This window comes from Notamacropus eugenii, chromosome 1, assembly GCF_028372415.1.
Source record: "Notamacropus eugenii isolate mMacEug1 chromosome 1, mMacEug1.pri_v2, whole genome shotgun sequence".
Classification (NCBI taxonomy): Eukaryota; Metazoa; Chordata; class Mammalia; order Diprotodontia; family Macropodidae; genus Notamacropus; species Notamacropus eugenii.
In genome coordinates, this window is record NC_092872.1 from 679184731 (window position 1) to 679205766 (window position 21036).

Here is a 21036-nt window from a genome sequence, read left to right on the forward strand (position 1 = left end):
AATTCCTATTGGAGAAAATCTCCATAAAAGTCATGAATATACCAAGGCCTTCTGGAACACACACATGATTGATCAAACAGTTCACAGTAGAGAGAAACCTTATGAATGTAATTATTGTGGAAAGGCTTTCCGCTCAAGTTCATACCTTATTCAACATCAAAGAACTCATACTGGGGAGAAACCTTATGAATGCAGTGATTGTGGAAAAACCTTTCGCTGGAGCTCACAGTTTACTCAACATCAAAGATTGCATAGTGGAGTGAAACTTTATAAATGTAATGACTGTGGGAAGGTATTCCCAAATAGGACATACCTTACTGAACATCAGAGAATTCATACTGGAGAAAAGCCTTTTGAATGTAGTGATTGTGGGAGGACCTTCCGATGGAGCTCACAGTTTACTCAACATCAAAGACTACATACTGGAGTGAAACTTTTTAAATGTGATGATTGTGGGAAGGTATTCCCCAATAAGACATACCTTAGTGAACATCAGAGAATTCACACTGGAGAGAAACCATATGAATGTAATGACTGTGGGAAGACCTTCCGATGGAGTTCACAGTTAACTCTTCATCAGAGAACTCATACTGGAGAGAAACCTTATAAATGTAACAACTGTGAAAGGGCCTTCCGTAGCAAATTACATCTTACTCGACATCAAAGACTTCATACTGGAGAGAAACCTTATGAGTGTCATGAATGTGGTGAGTCCTTCCGCTGGAGCTCACAGTTGACTGTACACCGGAAAATTCATACTGGAGATGCTCCTTACAAATGTGATGATTGTGGGAAGGTCTTCTGTTGGAGCTCACAGTTTGTTGAACACCAAAGAATCCATACTGGAGAAAAACCTTACAAGTGTAATGATTGTGGAAAGGCCTTTGGCTGGCTCTCACAGTTTACTCGACATCTAAGAATACATACAGGAGAGAAAACCTATAAATGTTATGAATGTGGAAAGACCTTCCTTGACAGTACATATCTTACTGAACATCAGAGAATTCATACTGGAGAGAAGCCTTATGAATGTAATGACTGTGGAAAGGTCTTCCACTGGAGTTCATACCTTACTCAGCATCAGAAAACTCATACTGGAGAGAAGCCTTATAAATGTAATGAATGTGGAAAGAACTTCTGCTGGAGATCACAGTTTACTCAACATCAGAGACAGCATACTGGATTAAAGTTATATAAGTGTAATGATTGTGGGAAATCCTTCCTTAATAAGACATACCTTACCCAACATAGGAGGACTCATACCAGAGAGAAGCCTTATAAGTGTAATGAGTGTGGAAAGAACTTCCGCTGGAGCTCACAGTTTACTCAACATCAGAGACTACATACTGGAGTAAAACTGTATCCATGTAATGATTGTGGCAAGTCATTTCTTAGTAATACATACCTTACTCAACATAAGAGGACTCATACAAGAGAGAAGCCTTACAAGTGTAACGATTGTGGGAGGACCTTCCGATGGAGCTCACAGTTTACTCAGCATCAAAGACTGCATACTGGAGTGAAACTTTTTAAATGTGATGATTGTGGGAAGGTATTCCCCAATAAGACATACCTTAGTGAACACCAGAGAATTCATACTGGAGAAAAGCCTTTTGAATGTAGTGATTGTGGGAGGGCCTTCCGATGGAGTTCACAGTTAACTATACATCAGAGAACTCATACTGGAGAGAAGCCTTATAAATGTAACAGTTGTGAGAAAGCTTTCCGTTGCAAATTAAATCTTAATCGACATCAGAGAATTCATGCTGGAAAAAAATAAGTGTAATAATTATCAATGGTCTTTGACTAACTCTCTCAACTCATATGCTATCTATGAATTCATACAGGAGAAAAAATACCTATATATATTACAGATGCAGAGAGACTTTCCTCAACAGCACATACATTACTGAAATATTAGAGAATTCATACTGGAGAGAAGCCTTCTGAATGTAATGATTATGAAAACGCCTTCCATACCAACTCACATCTTACTGTACATAAGAGACTCCAAACTGGAAAGAAACTTCATGAATGTGGGAACAGTTTCCACTGGAGCTCACAATTTACACAGTATCAGAGAATACAAACTCTTATGAAAGTTGTACTTGAGAATTTTTTCTCAAGTGACAGGTGAACATCAGAGAATGTATACTGCAGAGAAACATGAATGTGGAAAAGCCTTTCATGAAAAGTAACCTCTAATCCAACATCAGTTAATTCTTTCTGGAGATAAACCCTACAAATATAATGAATATGGAAAGATCTTCGAGATCAGAGCTCTTATTCAAAGTCACAGTGCTCATATTTGAAAAAACTTATGGAGATAGAAACTTGTGAATGTAATTCGGAAGGCTTTCAGCTAGTGAGCCCAGTCTGAAAGGAAATCAGTAATTGAATGAGGAGATTTAAGATTACAGGGCAATTCTGGTATGGGGTTCAGAGAGTTCAAAGATAAAGAGTTGTACTCTGGATCAATATCTTATCAAGATTCTCCTGAAGCATTTCTCCCTGTCCCACCCCCCACTCCCAACTTTGCCATGTAAATTAGGGTAGGTCTTGCCCTAAAAGGCAAGGAAGCTCTCCCCAAGACTTAATTGGCAAGTAGACTGAGCTCAAGTTGTCTAGCTTTTGATGCAGCTTTTCCAAGGTAAGATAGCTTCCTAGTCACGTAAGAACATAAGAAAGCTGGACTCCCAATTCTTGGGGATTTAGCACATTTGCTAACCAGATTTGTTTCCATATGTAGATGAAAGGTGATCTGTCTACCCAAGCTAAATGTTTCCCCCTTATTGAATACCTTTTTTATGCTATGGCTAAGTAAATCTTTTAACTATTGAATGGTTATAAGTATCTCATTCCATTACAATATTTAACAAGCTAGTGGACCAGCTTGAGACAGACCTGGTCCAGAACATTCCTTTTATCTGGATCAAAGTGCATGACGAGGAGTAACGTGTTAAGTACACTAGAGAGGTAAGAAGGGCCCCTAGTGTAAAAAACTTTTAATGTCAGAGATGGTTATTTTCTAGAACAAGGGTGGGAAACCTGCAGCTTTGAGGCCACATGTGGCTGTCTGGGTCCTCAAGAGTGGCCCTTTGACTAAATCTAAATTTCACAGAGCACAAAAGGAAAAAAATAAAAGAATTTGTTCTATGAAGTTTGGATTCAGTCAAAGGGCTGCTCTTGAGGACTTAGAGGGCCACATGTGGCCTTGAGGTCATAGGTTCCCCACCTCTGTCTAGAGGCACTAAGAAACCACAGGAATTCATTGTTTAGAACTATGAGTTAAGAAAATCCCTGGATGTGTTTAAGATTGCCTTGAGTAGGAAGAGGCTTAAAACAAAGAAACCAAATAGCAGGCTATTTTCAGTAGCGTGAGTGAGACGTGTGATGAGGACCTGAATTAAGGTGTGCGCTACATGGGTGAAGAAAATGGGAAATATGTCCATCTTTGTAGAGAGACAATTGATGAGATTTGACAGTTGATTGGAAGTTGGGAGTAAGAGTGAGTAATTGAGGATTCCACAGGGGTTGGGGGACATGAGTGACTGGAAGGAATTGTGTCTTGTACAGTAATAGGAACAGTCTAATGAACAATGGCTTCAGGGAGGTGAAAAGATAACGGATTCTATTATATGCGTGAGAAACCTGTGGGGAAATCCAGTTAAAATGCCTGTTAGGTAGTGTGGATGCTATGTGATATGGAACTGAAGTTCAGGGGAGAGCCTGTGGTTGGATATATGTCTAGAAGTTTTCTGCTTCGAGATGATAATTAGACCCTGGGATATGATGAGATAGCTAAAGAAGAAAAGGTAGAGAAAAGAAGGCCCAGAACAGAACCTTGTGTTGTACCTACTGTTAGTGGAAATGTCACAGATGAAGATTGAGCAAAGGAGAAGAGTGATCAGCCAAGTAAGAGGAAAACCAGGAGAGAACAGTATTAAGAAAAAAACAGAAAGGAAAGTACAGTAAACAGTTTCAAATGCTGCAAATAGGTTGAGAATGATGGCACCGCTTGCTGGTTTATATTGTACCCAGCAAGTTAAGGTATGAGTTGGACTAGATGACAGCTTGAGCTTCCTTTGAACTCTAGAATCTTATAATTAAGTGAGTACTTTGACCCAATGAGTCCTGATTTTTTTTAACCGTTTAAAAATTATAAATTATCTGTCATCAGTAATCAAGCTGCAAAATAAAAATCATTAACATTTTAAAAAAGTAAAACCACACAAAATCACAACATAAAGCAAACAGTTTTTCTTTTTGTTCTGTATCCCTCTTTAGGATTCTGAGTCTGTGCTACCTTTACCTTTTCATCCTAGTTCTTGACCCCATTGATTATCCATTTGTAGTGTCAGTCTTTTAAACATACAAAGTATTCCAGAAGTCTTAGTGCAGTTTTAAGTTTAAATAACCTTAGAACTTCACTACTTTTGGGACTACCCCATACACACACACCTCCCTCTCTCCATGTACATGCATACATACATACATACATACATATATATATGTATATATATGTGTGTATATATGTATGTATATATATATACACACATATATATACCCATACATATATATAAACACATCCATCTCCCTCTCCATAATTTGTGTGTACATATATATATATGTATATATATATATACACATGTATATATACATACATATATATATATGTATATATAGGCCATCTAATTTTTATATCATATTCCAGACAACAGATTTTTTTTTTATCTGCTTTGTTTTTCCTGTGTGAATAATTAGGCCAAAATCTAAAGTGATTGTACATCTCATTTAGGAGGCTCTTCAGTATTTTGAAATTTGAGATTTTCACTACAATGAGTATCATTCACAAGAGCATCTAAAGAACCTCACCACCTGTTGAGAATGATGTATATCATATAAACACACTGATAAACTATATTTCAAAAGAATGTTGCTTTCAGTCTACGTATGGTTCTTCTAATTGCACTTGATATCACTTTGTATGGGCTGTTTCATATTGCTTTTTTTGTTTTGTATTTCCTAATTAATAGCATGATTGTTTTGCATTAGTAGTGTCATACTTTATTCAGCCATCTTCCTATCAATATGTTTTTGTGTGTGTGTGTGTGTGTATGTGTGTATGTGTGTATGTGTTATTGGCATTTTTGCTCTTACATAAAGATGCTCAGGATGTTTTAGAATAGAGGCCCTTTTTTCATTTTCATTATAAATTTAGTATGAAGTCCTTCTATGGAATTGCTAGAATGAAATATCTGGTCATTATTTTCACTCATTGAATATTGTGGCATTCTTAAACATTTGCAAGGTTACTATTTCACTAAATATTTAATAAAGGTTCTATTTTCCTCATATTCCCTACATCATTAGGACTTTCTTCAGAGTTTGAAGGTATTGTATTCATTATCTAAATTAAATTTACAGTATGATGAGTCCAGGTGTTATCTGTGAAAGGAAAAAAATGCCAATCAACTGGGGAATGATTGAACACATTATAGTAGAACAATATAATGGAAATTATTTTAATAGAAGAAATTATAGAAAGGAATGGTTTTAGGAAAACCGAAGAGGGTTACATGTGAGAAACAACACTGCAAAGCTTAACTCTAAACAGTGTAATGACTGGCAAAAATTAGAGAGAACTGATGATGAAGAATGCTCTCAGCTTCCTGATGGAGAAGTAATGGACTCAAGTTGTAGAATACATTGGAGTTGAGATATGTTTTTGGATACATCTAGTATGGGAATTTATTTTGCTTAACTGCATGTATATTAGAAAACGAGATACTATCCTCTTCTGTTTGTCTGTATCACTTACATTATAAAAACAGGACAAAGGGTTTTTGGTTGCTTTTCTTCCTCTATTTTCTTTGAAAGTATAACAGAGACATGGAGCAGAGAGATAGGCATAAATATAGCCAGATTCCTTCTTCCTGCCCCCAAAACTCCCTTCAAAACAGATCTAGAAAACACATCAGACTCATTCCTGAGGGGAAAATTCTTTTAAAAAGTCAGTGAGTCATTTTTTTAGCCCATGTCTTCATAGGAAGATATAGGTCTCTGGTCACCGAGGACAGTTCTGGTTACAAGTATGCTGTGTGCAGAAGCACTCCAGTGCAGGGAAAGGCTGCGCCAGGGTAAGATTTGGTCCCTCACCCATACTGAGGTATCCCAGCTTTGCAGGCTTCAGGAATAGGTGCCACTCAGCAATTTTGTTACCTCTTACCTGGTTCTTATTCACAGACCCAAGGTAGATTGAAGTGAAAACCTTTGGCCAAGGATGTGAGAACAGGTCCTGTGCCGTGCAGTGAGAGGATTGAATTTAGAAACAAAACAGGAGTGTGACCCAGATCTCAGAAGCAGAGTGGAGTTTCATTTCCAGCCTCTAGCCTCATTTGAAGCCTACAGTGGGTAAGCAGGACAGAACAGACCAAAAGGGAGCCTGCAGTTTTCTTACTCTGACCCACCAGCTGGCCAATAGTGGCTGTGTCAGCAGTAATCTATGCTTGCTCAGAACCAGTTTAGGAACTTGAAAAATTCACACTGGGGGGGTGCGGGGGAGGGCGCGCAACAATCATGCTCTGGATCAAACCACTTCAGAAGCACTAGGAGCCTTAGCTTCACTGGACAGTAATCAGTACTCAGTATTGCTGAAGTCAGAAAGTGGACTAGAATAGGCAAACAGAAAGAATCCCACCATGAGAAAACTATTTGATGACAGATACTTAAGACAAACTTGACTAAAACACCTACAAGCAAAGTCTCAAAGAACACAGCTTAGGCACAAATTCAAATAGAATTCCTGAGAAGAGATGAAGTAAGAGTTTTAAAATGTTTTTAGAAATGAAATGAGAGTTCTTGAGGAAAATATTTGGAGAAGAAATAAGAGCTATAGAAGAGAATTTGAAAAGGGAATTATAAGCTTGGCATAAGGTTATAAAATCTTACATAGGAAACAAACTCCCTGAAAATTAGAATGGACCAAATAGAAACCAGCAACTCCATGAGATAAAGAAAAATATTTAGAAATCAAAAGACCAAAAATACAAGAAAAAACGTAAAAGTATTTTGATCTGAAAAAAATGGTTTGAGGAGATAAAAATTTAGAATCATTGGACTACCTGGATATGTTGACCAGAAAAAGAGGCTAAAATCTTAACATTCACAGCAATTAGAAACCTCAGAATAAAAACTCTCAGTATCATAGCCAAAATCCAGAACCTGTAGTTTGAAGAAAAATTACAGCAAGCAGCCTGAAACGGTTCAAGTACAGTGAGGAAGACCATATTTAATTTAGCCACTACCACTATAAAGGTGGGTAAAGATTGGAATACAGTTTTCCAGAAGACAGTATAGGTTTACAGAACAAAGCATAATCCATAGGGAAGAAAATAGCCCATAATGAAAAGACCAGAGTTTTATAGAAATGTTAAAGTTTAAATAGACATGAAGAGAAACATAAAAAGGCAAATATGAATGAACAGTCATAAAAGACTAAACAAAAATGAAATTCTTACATTAAAAAATAGAGGAATGATGCATATGTCTTCTGATTTTTTCATCTTTAGATGTCATAAAGGGAATCTAATTAGAGAATAGCTCCAGGAGTGCTTCTGTTAATGTCTTGATGTTCTTAAGAGAGCAATGGAAAAAAGGAAAGAGGAATATACCGAGAAAGGAGAGATGTGAAAAGTAATCTCACATAATCAGGGTCCACAACCGTATATACAAATAAGGAGTAGAGCGGGAGGAAGCTGTTGACCCTTGAATCTCACTCGTATGAACTGGTCAAAGAAGAGGAGATAGAGTTAGACGCTAAAATATGATTCATTCAGTAGGAAAAAGGGAGAGTTAGAGGGAAGGTCATAGATTGAGAGAGATTAGTCTTAAGCAAAACAAAGAATGTACAAAAATATTTCTGATTCTTTTGATTTGGCAATCAGTGGGAATCTGAGGGGGGTGCTCATATATTAGGGAATGGATGAGCAAGTTCCAATATATGAATGTAATGTAGTTTTGTTGTGCCATAAGAAATAATGAAATGGTTTCAGGGAAACCTGGGATAAACTCATGAAGTGAAGTAAACATAACCAGGGAAACGATTTATATAATAACAATATGGTAAAGACAAACAACTTTGAAAGAATTAGGAACTCTTTTATCAGCATAATGATTAACCACAACTCCAGAGAATTAATGAAGCATTCTACCCACCTCTTAATAGAAAGGCATATTCAATGCAGAATAAGATGTGTTTTGTTGGACATGGCCAATGTAGAAATGTTTTCTTTGACTATACTTGTTTGTAACAAGGCTTTTGTTTTTCTTTCACTCACAGTAAGGACAGGGGTGGGGTGAGGTAGAATTTGAGTAAGGGAGAAAATGGATGTTTGTGGATTGAAAAGAATAAAATCTTTTTTTAATGTAACAAGTATAAACTCAGTAAAAAAATTCTTCATTTGTGCTGATAAGTGTAAGAAGTATGTGATCCCTTTGATTCCTGTACAGACTGCTGGTGGAGGTCTCACTCCTGATGTTCCCAACCTTCTTTAAAGTTAGAAAAGAACAGGAGTCAGCATGTTAGTGGGTTAAGCAGTCAGTTGAGCATATTTATTGAGCTCATCTTCCTTTGGTATTGCTGTTTTTAAAAAGTATTTTGATGCCATTTTAGGTTCACTTTTAAAAATGAAATAGTATTAAATATTTTTAAACCATCTGACCACCATAATTTAGGATATGTAACCATAAAGTTATCATTTTGGTTTTAAATCCCTGCCATATATCCACAAAGTCAGGGCCATATTTATATGAAATGGGTCGTCTTTTGTTAAGTTCCCAAAGATCTCATGCCTACATGAGATCTTTCTTCCGGGCGCTAATGAATGAGGCGGGAGCAAGGATGGTATGCACTCTGTTTATTTTCAGCTAGATCAGAGTATATATAGACATTCTACTTCCATTCTACTTGTATTCAAGCAAGAAGTTTTGTAAATACTGTCTGTTATGCTTATGTGCTTGGCTGTTATTCTTGATCAAGATAATTGTGAGGGTCAGTAATTGCGTAGGGGTGGTCCATCTCATAAATCATGCAAGGGCATGGCGTCTCAAAGAGATTTCTCCTGAGGACATCATGACCCTGATAATCCGAGAGTTCCAGACCTCTTACGATCTTTAAATATCAGTCTGAGTTACTATATGACCTAGTGACACTAAGTTCCTTGCTCCATCTCCCTACTTGCTTTTTACTGGCTAAATGCTGTCTTCCATTGCCGTTTTCATCTCTGGCTTCCTTCAAGTCTCAGCTGAAATCCTTTCTGTATGAAATCTTCTTGGTCCTCCTTAATGTTTCTCTACAAGATTATCTCTAATTTATCCAGCATATATCTTGTTGGTGTGGTTTTTTTTTTTTTTTTGGCATGTTGTCTCCCCTATTAGACTGAGTTTCTTGAGTGCAGGTACTAGTTTTTGTCCATCTTTGTATCCCCAGTGCTTATCACAGTGTCTGACATGTAATAGGCTTTTAATAAGTACTTATTGACCTTATAGGCTGTAATTTTAATGTTTTCATTCCCTCTACTTTGAAAGATAGAATTATGTAAGAGTATAACTACTTTATGCAGAAAGACTTGTCCTATTAAGGACATTGGAAGTAAACAGAAAAGTATTCAGCTTGCCACTTGCCTCTTTCTTCTGTAACTGCTATTCAGTACAGTTTCTGCACAAGCCAGCAGGTGGTGCTCTTGACTTGAGAGCTACCATGACCAGACTGTTGACATCAACCCTAACGTGTGGATTTCCCCTGTAGTCCTGTGGAAGTTAAATTTGTAGTGTAGGGTTTAACATGTAAGGAACATATAACAATAAGGAATATTGTCATATATGATTTCTTAATTGTATCAAAACATAATTTCTGCTATCCTATCAATGTATTTTCTTCCAACTTCGTTTAACTAAAAGAAATTCACATAATTTATAGATCAGTGTATGGTTACTGAGTGAAATAAAAAATGAATGTAGCATTAAATTGTTTAGCAGATCTCTTTCCCTACTCCCAGGATCACCAGAGTGACTATTTAGGGAAGCATTTTTCAGCTATCCTTTCATCTTATCCATCATGTAGAAAGGTACAGACATTTTAACTAGTATCCATTCTTGTTTCCATGGCTTAAGTAAGCAGGGGAGAGCATAGAAGTCCAGGAGCCATAGATCTTTCACTAGGGCATCTGATTTTTGTTTCCCCACACTCTGAGTTCCCACTTGGTGCAGTGCTATGCTCTGCCTCTGACTTCTCATACCTGGCCTAACTAACATATTTGTTATCTGTGCAACTAAGGACTCAGTGGTAGCTAGAAAGCTGTTAAATGAAAACTGAATACTTCTGGTGGGGATGGTTGATTTTAGTAGTGCTACCCCAGACCTAGTACCATGCTGCAGGCTGTGTCAGTGCTATTTCTGTCTCTCTAGAGCATAGTCAGGTATTTAGTATTTCAGTATTATTGCACAACTCCCTTCAAATTTGTGCAGTTCTTGTACCTGAAGAAGACAGTCTTCATTGTGTTCCTGATAGAGTTACTAATATAATGTTGATGACTTCATATTTCTTAAAGGAGTCAAAGAAAAAATCTCCAAGAATCACAGTTATCTAACAAGGAAATGGACTGAGCCACCTGGTCATAGTAAGCATTCAAGCTGATATTGTATATTGGGGATAACGGAGTTCAAGTACAACATCAGACACTTCCTACTTGTGTGACCCTGGGCAAATGACTTAACCTCTGTTTTCCTCAATCTCTTCATCTGTAAAATGGAGATGATAATAATAGCACCTGACCTACCAGGATTGTTGTAAGAATATGAGATAATATTTGTAAAGCACTTATTAGCATAGTGGCTGGCACATAGTAAGCACTATACAAAAGTTAGCTATAATTGGACATTTTTAACCAGTATATTAATTTTTACTGCTTTATAGTCATTTTGAGATCTGGTACTGATGGAGCCACTTCTTTTCTATTTTTTTTTTCATTATTATCCTTGAGATAATCTTGAGATTATCCTTGAGCCACTTCTTTTCTATTTTTTTCATTATTATCCTTGAGATTTCTTTTTCATTATTATCCTTGAGATTATCCTTAAGATTCCTTTTGTTCCTCCATGTGAAATTCACTTTTTTTTCCTGGATCTATATAATAATCCTTTAGTAGTCTGGTAGAGCACTGAATAAGTAAATTAACTCAGGGAATCTTGGCATTTTTATTATATTGACTTTGCCTACTGCTAAGAGTTAGTATTTTTCCAGTTATTTTGATCTGTATTTCTGCAAGGGGTGTTTCTTTGAATGGAATCATGATTCCTGGGTGAATCTTGATAGATACACTACTCAGTATTTATAGCTTTTGTAGTTATTTTGAGTGGAATGGCTTTTTCTAGCTCTCCTGGGTTTTGATGATTAATGTGGATTTATTTTATATCCTTCAATTTAACAGAAGTTATTCTTTCAACTGATTTTTAGTTGATAGTTTTAGTTTTAAACTGATTTAGTTTCAACTAAAAGGTTCTATAAGTACCCATGTATACGATAGTATCCCCTGCAAAAAGTGACAGTTTTGTTTCATTTTTGCCTATGCTTATTCCCTCAATTTCTCTTTCTTTTATTACTGTTATAGCTACCATTTCTAGCACCATATTAAAGAGTAGGGCTTATAATGGCACCCTTGCTTTACCCTGGATTTTATTGAAAAGTCCTCTAACTTTTCTCTTTTACATAGGATATATGCTCTTGGACTTAGATGACTATTACTTACTGTATTAAGTAAAAGCCTATTTATTACAGCGAGTTTTAGAATTTTCAAATGTAAAAATGGATTTTCAATTTTGCCGGAAGCCTTTTGACATAATTTATATCAAATATAATAATAAATATATAATAAAATGGGTTTCATTATTTATGTTATTAATATGGTTTATTACACTTATAGTCTTTGTTAGGTTGAAGAGTCCTGCATTATTGCTTTAAACTCAATCTGGTCATAGAAAATAATCTTTCTAATATCTTATTATAACCTGTTTTTCTTTTTTAATATTTCAAGTTTTTTGTAGCAGTTTTATTAGGAATATTTTCCTGTAGTTTTCTGCTTTAGGTATGAAAACCATATTAATGCAGAAAGCAATTGAAGGGTGCCTTCTTCTCTTTTTATTGCCAGCTGTTTATGTAGTATTAGAATTAGTTGGTTTTTGAATGTTTGAAAAAAATAATTTTAAATACATCTGATGCTGGAATTTCTTCTTTTGGGGGTTCATTTATGGCTTAGTAAATTTCTTTTTTCTGATATTTGGTTATTTAAATAGTATGTATCTTTTGTTAATCTGAGTATTTTATATTTTGGTAAGTATTCATTCATTTCCAGTAAGTTGTTAATTTTCTTAATTTAAGATTGGGCAGATTTCTTCCTTACAGTTTCCTTTTTTTTGTTTTTCACTGGATGTGAGTTCACTTTTCATGTGAACATTTTGGCTTGCCTTTCTTTTTTACAAATTCAGATTAGCTGAATTTAAAAAACAAACAAAAATCAAACAAAAAAACAAAAACAAAACAACTCATACCTCCTAGGAGCTGGTTGGTACAGTGGGTAGAGCACAGGACGTGGAGTCAAGAAGATCTGACTAGAGGTGTGACCGTTGGCAAGTCACTTAAGCTCTGTTTCAGTTTCCTTAATTGCAAAATGGGGGAAATAAACATGTACTTCTGAGGGTTGTTGTGAGAATCAAGTGACATCATATTTATAAAGCACTTTGTAAACCTGATAGTGTTATGTAAATGCCAGTTATTATTATTTTATCAATTACATGGTTTTGTCATTTTCAATTTTATTGATTTCTTAATTTTCATAATTTCTGCTTTTTGCTTAGCTGGGGTTTTTTGATTTGTAATATTGTCCAAGTGTTTTAATTGCCTGTCCACTTCATTGGTTTGTACTTTCTCTCATTCACTGATTTGTATTTTATCTCATTTGTTGATGAAAGCATTTGGAGACATAAATTTTTCCCCTCAGTTCTGCATCCCATAAATTTGGCATACTGTCCTATCTGTAATTTTCTTTGATGATGTTTTCTATTGTTTCTCTAATTCTTTGTTTGACCCAACAGTTGTGTAAAATTTTGTTAATCTCCAGTTACTTTTAAGTTCTTTTTAAGGGCATAATTATTAAGCCTGATTCTATTATACTATGATTAGTGAATGATGGCTTTAACGTTTCCTCTTTTGTACAGTTTTTGGTGAGGTCTTTATGTTCTGAGATGTCAGGTTTTTTTGCAGTGTCATGTGCAGCTTAGCTATATGTAAAATCCTTTCTATTTCCAATCAGTGATTACCAGACATCTCTAATTTTTAATTTTTCTAAGTTTATTTTCAAGTCCTTATTTTTTCACTTATCTTTTGGTTAGTTTTTCCTAGCTTAGTGCCTCACAAATAGTATGTACTTAAATCCTTAGTGATTTACCTTGCAGGTATGAAAGAGGTACATTTAAGTCCCTTATTCTTATAGTTTTACTGTTTCTTCCCCTAGATTCCTAAAATAAATAGAACTTTGCTGTTAAGTATTGGTATGCTAAACTATTACTTATATATGTATAAAATACTGATATTAGTTTGTTATCTATATTGCTTTAAGCACAATATAATTTCCCTGTTTATCTTTTTGCCTTTTCTATGTTTACTGTAGTCTTATTTGAAATGATTCTTACACGTTTATTTTTTTTTTAAATAATTTCTATCAGCAGTACTTCAGCTTCTCTTGCTCCCACTCCTTCCCTTCCCAGTTGAAAAAGAAAGAAAAACAAAACCCCTATTATAAATATGTATAGTCAAGTAAAACAGATTTCTTCATTGACCATGTAAAAAAAAACACCTCATTCTGTAGTCTTGAGTTTTTCACATCTCTTCTTCAGTGTGGTACTACATACAGTTCTCTTTGTCTCCCTATGATGCTCTGGGATGGAAAAAAAAAGAAACTGACTTTTTCCTTGAGTTTCCTGATCACGTTTTGGTCTGGTTGTTTTCTGCATCTTTGTGGAGAGTTTGTGTTGAAGCAGCAGGGTTGTGTTTCTTCCTGCTACTCTGACCTTTTGACTCTACCTCTTACAACTGTGTTTTTATTTTGTTCATCTGAATCAAATAAATTTTGCTCTAGTCCTTCATTTTAATTCTATGTGAATTTTTGTGCGTTTCTTGTAAACAGCATATTATTGGACTCTGTTTTCTAGTTCATTCTGCTTTCATTGCCGTTTTTATCCCATTCGCATCTACTATTTTGATTTTAATTGTGTATTTACCCTCCACTCTATCCTCTTGTACGTTTTCTTTGCTTCTATACCTCCTCTTTACCAAAAGGAGGTAATAAAAGAGAGGGAAGTTACTTGAGCCTTGTGGTCTTACAACAACCATACTATTTTCTTTTTGTTACAGCCCTTTTCCTCTTATCCCACCTGAAAACTGGTTTATACTTCCTTTTCAATAAATCAACCCTTCATGACCCTCTCTTCAACATTCAAGTTTTGTTTAATATTTTTTTCTTTAATCTGAAAGCTCTGAGTTTTGGCTATGATGTTCCTGGGAGTTTTCATTTTGTTGATTTTTTTCTGGAGGCAAATGATGAATTTTTTTTTTCTACTTTGCCTTTTGGTTCTAAGAGCTCTGGATGATTTTCATTTACACTTTATTGAAATATGATATCCAGACTTTTTAAAATCATGGTTTTCAGATAGTCTTGTAATTCTTAGATTATCTCTCCTTGGCTTATTTTCCATGTCAGTTTTTAAAAATATGTTTTTTTCATTTGCTGCTTTTTTTCCATCTTTTGAAATATATATATATATATTTTTTTGTCTTACTGAGTTCTTTTTGAGTTTGGCCTGTTTGAATTTTCAGGGTATTCAGTTCTAAGGTATTAAATTTCTTGCTATTCTTTCTTCCCTAGCTTTTAAATTCTGTGTCCCTGTGAACAGGACATGATTTTATCTGAGGCTTTATCTAGACTTGTGAGGTCACTATCCTCCTGGGGGATGATCTGGAAAGTACTTCTTTTGGGGATATTCAGAGTTTTCCTTGGTTTCCTCCTCTCATCCACCTCAGTGTCTAGTACGGAGGACCTGATTTTGGGTCTGTCTTCGCAAGTGAATGGCTTGGGCAAGGCCTTTGGTCATGAGTATAATGACCCAGACTAGGCTTCACTTTCAAGGGACTTTAGAATTGCTCTGCTGCTGGACTGTCCTTACCAAAGGGTTTTATTACCTTCCCCTGCTGTAGGCTCTACCTGGGGTCCTTCCCTCTTGCTATTGGGCTCAAGGCCTATATATTCATGTGTACTTCCCACTACAATCTACAAGAATTGTTTGGTTTAAATTTTGCCTAGGGTCTTTCTTCAGTGTCTGGACTTAAGTCTTATTGCCACACTTGATCTGTCTATGATTCCCTAAAGCTGTCAGCAGTTTCCATTACATTTATTTTAGCTTGTCTTTGCCACTGCCTCCAGAGTGCTGCAGAGGTCACTTTGTTAATTCCTGAATGGGGGTGGGAGCGAGAGGGATTTTTCTGATTTCTTTTTGTGGAAGTGGTGTATTTCTGATTTCTGCTGAGGTATTTGCAGGAGATTTGGACACCTCCTTGTAAGCTTGCATCTTTCCACAATCCCACAGGAATCTTTCTATAGTAGTCAATTGTTTCTGTTGTTTGATTTTTTATGCATCATATAAAAATCTGATTGATTACAGATGCCTTGTGAAGCATATTTGTTTATTGATTATGTATAGGGAACAAAATGGGGAATGCTGAGATGCACAGAACTACAGATAGGTCAGGGGACTGGATCTTTATCTGGATTTTTTCAGGATTTCATCCTGACCTGGAGATTGTAAGAAGGTAAAAAAGAATTTTATGGTCAAGATTATCCATAACTTGGATAAATTCCTAAAAGAGAAGAGAGTAAGGAGCTAGGATAATTCACCCCTAAGTTAAAATGATTCATTGATATTATCAATCATCTGTTACTTGGAACTCAAGCAAGCATCTTATGAAAACACTCCAGCCTTTGGTCAAGGTGTGGGTTAGAAGTGTAGACCAGAGGAAGATCATGCTTCTTGGGACCCCATAGTGGGAATAAAAAAGTGTGGCCTGGAATGAATCTGTCCTTCTAATTTGCTCTTTGGGAGAAGGGAGTAAATTAAATAACTACAGTATATTTCTTAACTTCTGGTTTTTCTAATGTAGCCATACCTTATCTCATACTTGCTGGTTACACAGTGACAGAATTGGACATATTAAGGAGATTCAGTGGTTCCGCCTCACAGGTTGCAATTTAGTAAGAGTTTTCTCATGAGCAGCAGCACCTGAAACTTCTGGGATCCCTGTCACTGGCAAAAGAAAGCAGCTGAGCCAAGGGAGATTGTACTTACATTGTTTTTCCCATACTGAAATATTCTGTAGCCTTATAAGTAACAAGCCTACTTAAGTTAATGATTCTTCAAATTCAGGATGTTCAGGAGCTCAGTATTTCTCAAATGAGGATCACAACACTCATAGTGTACAAGCCAAATTAATTGATAGAAGGTGCTGAAAGCAGAAGTAGGACACAGAGACAGGAAGGGGCTTGATTGGGGGGTGGGGGTGGAGAGAGAGGTCAGTCACTGCCTCATTATTTTGACCTCGTGACTAACTTGTATTGAGATAATCCAAAGAAAGATTTTTTTTTTTATTACTGCCCTTATTAGTGAAAATTATGCCACATTTATGCATTTGTTTTTGGATGTATTTTTTGCTCTATCCCATGCATCCCGATCATCTTAAGAGATTATTTATAATAATAGAATATTAAAGACAAATAGGACAGCCTTATAGAGGAATACATTTATAATGTGTTGGTATTGAAAAAAAACAGGCTTGAGCTAGGCAGCTCTTGGGCATGCATTGATTTCATTAATGTGATGCATTTCCCAATCCAACCATACTTTTCATCCTCTTCAATTTTTGTCCATGTCCTCTTTTATTTAGGCCTAATTTTCACATGAACCCTGCTTTGTTAATCACTGCCATACCTAACAGCCAAAATTTAAAAGCGATAAAAGCAGTAAAATCGAACCCCAGGATCCTTAGCAGTCATATAAAACACAACTTTCCTTATAATATAAAATATGTTCAACCAAAAAAGTCCTATCCTTTTGCAGGATTGTCTCTGTATTGTCTTACGAGTGGAAAAATGATAGCAGAACTTTGGCTTTTGAGTAATAGCCAACAGAGAAATATTGTTTTCTTCTTTTTGTGGCTCAACAAATGTATAGAAAATCAAGAAAATCCAACAAATAGCTTGGGAGGTGTTTCTAATGATATGGCTGTTAAGTCACTTCAAGGAGACAGTTTTTTGTAGGACAACAGGGTTGTACCATAAAGATCCATTTGCTCCTGGACCTTATACATACCATAGAACTCTTGGGCTTAGTTATAATAACAAGCTTGTTGTTGTTTAGTCATTTCAGAGGTGACTGGCTCGCCGTGACCCCATTTGGGATTTTCTTTGCAAAGATACTATAGTGATTTGCCATTTCCTTTTCCTCATTTTACAGATGAGAAAACTGAAGCAAACAGGGTTAAGTGACTTGACACATGGCTAGTGTCTGAGACCAGATGTGAACTCAGGTTTTTCTGACTCCAGGCCCAGTACTCTATCCACTGGGCCACCTAACTGCCAACTTTGTAAGAAACTGTAGTTGCTAGCAAAAATAATATCTTGTGATTAAATTAATTCACTCACTCATTTGTTAAATTACCATATAACTAAGCAAATTCTCTTATTAGGCCAAGTGATTTTTTTTTTTGATTGTAGAGAGGTCCTGACATAATTGTTATAAAATTTCAGTCATCCTAGACCTTAAAGAGTAAGTACAAAAAAGAAAGAATCATAAACAAATTATTTTACTTTATCTTTTGGCAAAGTCTGGATAGAGATATTTTAGGAAGATATTCAGACATTGTTCCATTAATAATTTAGCAAGATTGGTCTTGTTATTGAACATGGAATAAGATGTTAAGTGGGTATTATAGGGTAATAACATCATAGCTCCAACACCACCCTTATTTTACAGATGAGGAAACTCAGGGCTAGAGAGGTAAAGTAAATTGTCCAGTCACAGTGCATTTAGGAATTCCATTTTAGGAATGAATAAGCTGAACTTCAGAGAGTGTTAGTGAGTTGCTGAAGAAGGAAAAGAAATAGCAGGATTGAAATTTGAACCCAACTCTTACCCCACATCAAGTGTTCTTTCTAGTTTGTCTGTGTCACCTTTGATATTAACTTGTCTTAGGATGTTGTTAGTAATATATGGCATTATGTTGCCCCAAGTTAGGATTAATCAGGACATCAACAATGGCCTATTTTCATCCCACAGATCCCATCTTCTGGGATCCTCTAAGGGAATTGGAAGGCTAAGCTGATGAATGATTCATTGCTTTCACAAATCAAAGAAAGCTAGGGAGGAAAGACCTCAGCCATAGAGGTGTAGAATTTTAAAATTAGGAAGGACTTGATACATATATTTAGTCTAGCTTATATCTGAACATATGATTAACATCTTAAAATGAATAAAGCTATGCTGGAATAGTGACATCCATATGTGGACACAAGACACATTTTATAGCTTTATGGTCACATTTTTTTTCTTAACTTTCATACCTGTAGGTTTTGTACTAAAGAAGTAGAACATAAACTGTAACAGGAAAGTTACTTTGTAGGTTTGCTAGGAAGGCTATAAAAATGAAAATTGTGCCTGATTATAACCCAAGCTACCACCCAAACCTGAGGTATTTTGTGTGTTGCTGCATATATGGCAGGAGATATGACTCCAGATTCTGGAAAAGAATGCTGGACATGATGTTATGTGCCTCTATACAGGACTAATAGCATGGAGTCTAGAATTTCTGGGAGAGAAACATGTAATGCCAGAGATACTATGGGAGAGACATGTGAAGAGAGTGGGTAGACATTGAGAGTTATTTCCTCAGGATGTGCCTGATTTCTAGCTTGCCTCCCTAGAGACTGCAAAGTGGACCTCTCTGGGTGAGATTGGGACCTTTCTTAGTTTTAGTTAAGATTTAATCTCAACTCACTCCTAATTAAAGAGCTCATATACTCTTTTTTGGTTTAACTTAATTTGATTTTTAAAATGTTTTTTTCCTTGTTATCCTGAACTTGACCATCATCAACAACTTAACTGTTGTTTGAATAGAAAATACACAAAAAGAGAGGATGTACATGAAACCATGAATCTTCATTAAATTTAACTTGCTTTTATAGTAAATTAAACATTAATATCAAAGCTGGCCTTTTTTTCCCCCTAAATCTGCCCTTGATTTATGCCTCCTTCTGTTCTTTTATGTGCTTTTAAAAAATGACCCCATGATCCGCTTTTCTTTTTTTATAATCCCTCTCTCCAATTCTACCACTGCCCTCCATTAAAGGGAGAGGGGGAACCTCCATTATAACAAATAAGCCAAATCAAGCAAAATAAATTCGTATATTGGCCATATTCAAAAACGTAAGAGGAAAAAATAAGCACAACTGATTGATACCTGGAAAAATCTAGAAACATGCAATGTTTGAACACCTGTGGCCTTCATACCTCCTTAAAGCAGTAAATTGGAGCTGCCTTTTCATATCTCTTCATGTGGTTCAACAAGGGAAGAATAAAGAGGGACCATCTTTTCCTGGAAGCCAAACTGCCTCTCAGACCCAAGATACTGGGCAGAAAGACATCTCAGGAGACTACTGAAATAACTGGCAGTTCTTTTGCCTTGTTTCGCAATTCTGGATCACAGTTGCTGGATAGAGAGGAGTGATTATGAGCTAGAGGAACTCGTGCTGTGTATAGAGTAAGGAATAAATTCTAGAAACTTAGCTGTGTGGTTCTGAGCCCAAGAGCAGAGTGAAGACTGAGTTCTAATCTTGTGTCATGCACACCAGGCAGGAGACCAAAATCAAAGGGGAACTAGCAGTTCAGTAAAGCTAAACCTATTCAAACTTCACAGTGGGCTAACTAAGTCTAGTAGCTGTCTACAGAAACTCAACACTAACCCAGCAGAGAAACCTGAATCAAGAAGTTACAGAGCTCAGACCAGGAGGGTGGTAAACAGACCTCACCCCAGATCACACCACTTTGGAAGCACCAAAAATTTGCAGGCTCCTAAACTGAGCTATGAAAGCAGCAGAACATGAAACGGTAGATGATCAAGCCAAGATACGTACCTCCTAGAAGTGAGGAGAGCACTAATGTCAAGACATACTTGAGAAGAATGAACAAACAAAAAAGGACACAAATATAAAGAGTTACCCTGGTGAGTGGGAAGTGCAAGACAAAAATGTAGAAGAAAATGACTTAAAACCTTATAATCAAAACCTCAAAGAAAAGGTCAAACCTCAGTTTAACCACAAGCAGAACAAGAATTCTTAAAAAATTGAAGCTAAAAAGAGCAAAAAATTGTTTTTAATCAAATAAAAGCACTAGAGGAAAAAAATCTGAAAGGAAATGAAAGCTATGTAAGGAAGTTACGAAAAGAGAATTAATGGCTTGGTATAAAAAAAAAAAGAGGTACAAAACATTACTGAAGAAAATTAGCCACATCAAAAATTGTCTAAATATAAGCTAAGATGAGACATCAAGAAATAATAGTCAAAAGACTGGGAAAAAATGTGAAATATGTAATAGGAAAAATAACTGACCTGGAAAATATATTGAGAGATAATTTAAGAATCACTTGATTATCTGAAAACCATAAACTAAAATAAACCTGAACACCATATTTCAAGAAATTATAAAGGAAAACTGCCCTGATATCTTAGTACCAGAAGGCAAAGTGGAAGTCATTGGAAACATTGAAAGAATCCATTGGTCACATCCTGAAAGAGATCTCAAAATGAAAGCTCCTAGGAATAATATAGACAAAATCCAGTACTCAGGTTAAGGGAAAGCTACACCAAGCAGTCAGAAAAA

At 35.9% G+C, this 21036-nt stretch overlaps 1 protein-coding gene across 2 annotated transcripts in view; it reads left to right on the forward strand.

Annotated features, from left to right (window-relative positions):
* Nucleotides 1–21036, forward strand: part of LOC140521145 (uncharacterized) — a 61886-nt gene that overhangs the window by 16124 nt on the left and 24726 nt on the right. For both annotated transcript variants that reach the window (XR_011972813.1, XM_072635882.1), the window contains exon 5: nucleotides 1–21036. This exon is cut by the window's right edge. Coding sequence is in view for 1 of the 2 variants with exons in the window: in XM_072635882.1 (XP_072491983.1) it covers nucleotides 1–1780 (1780 nt within the window). In the remaining variant the exon portion in view is untranslated.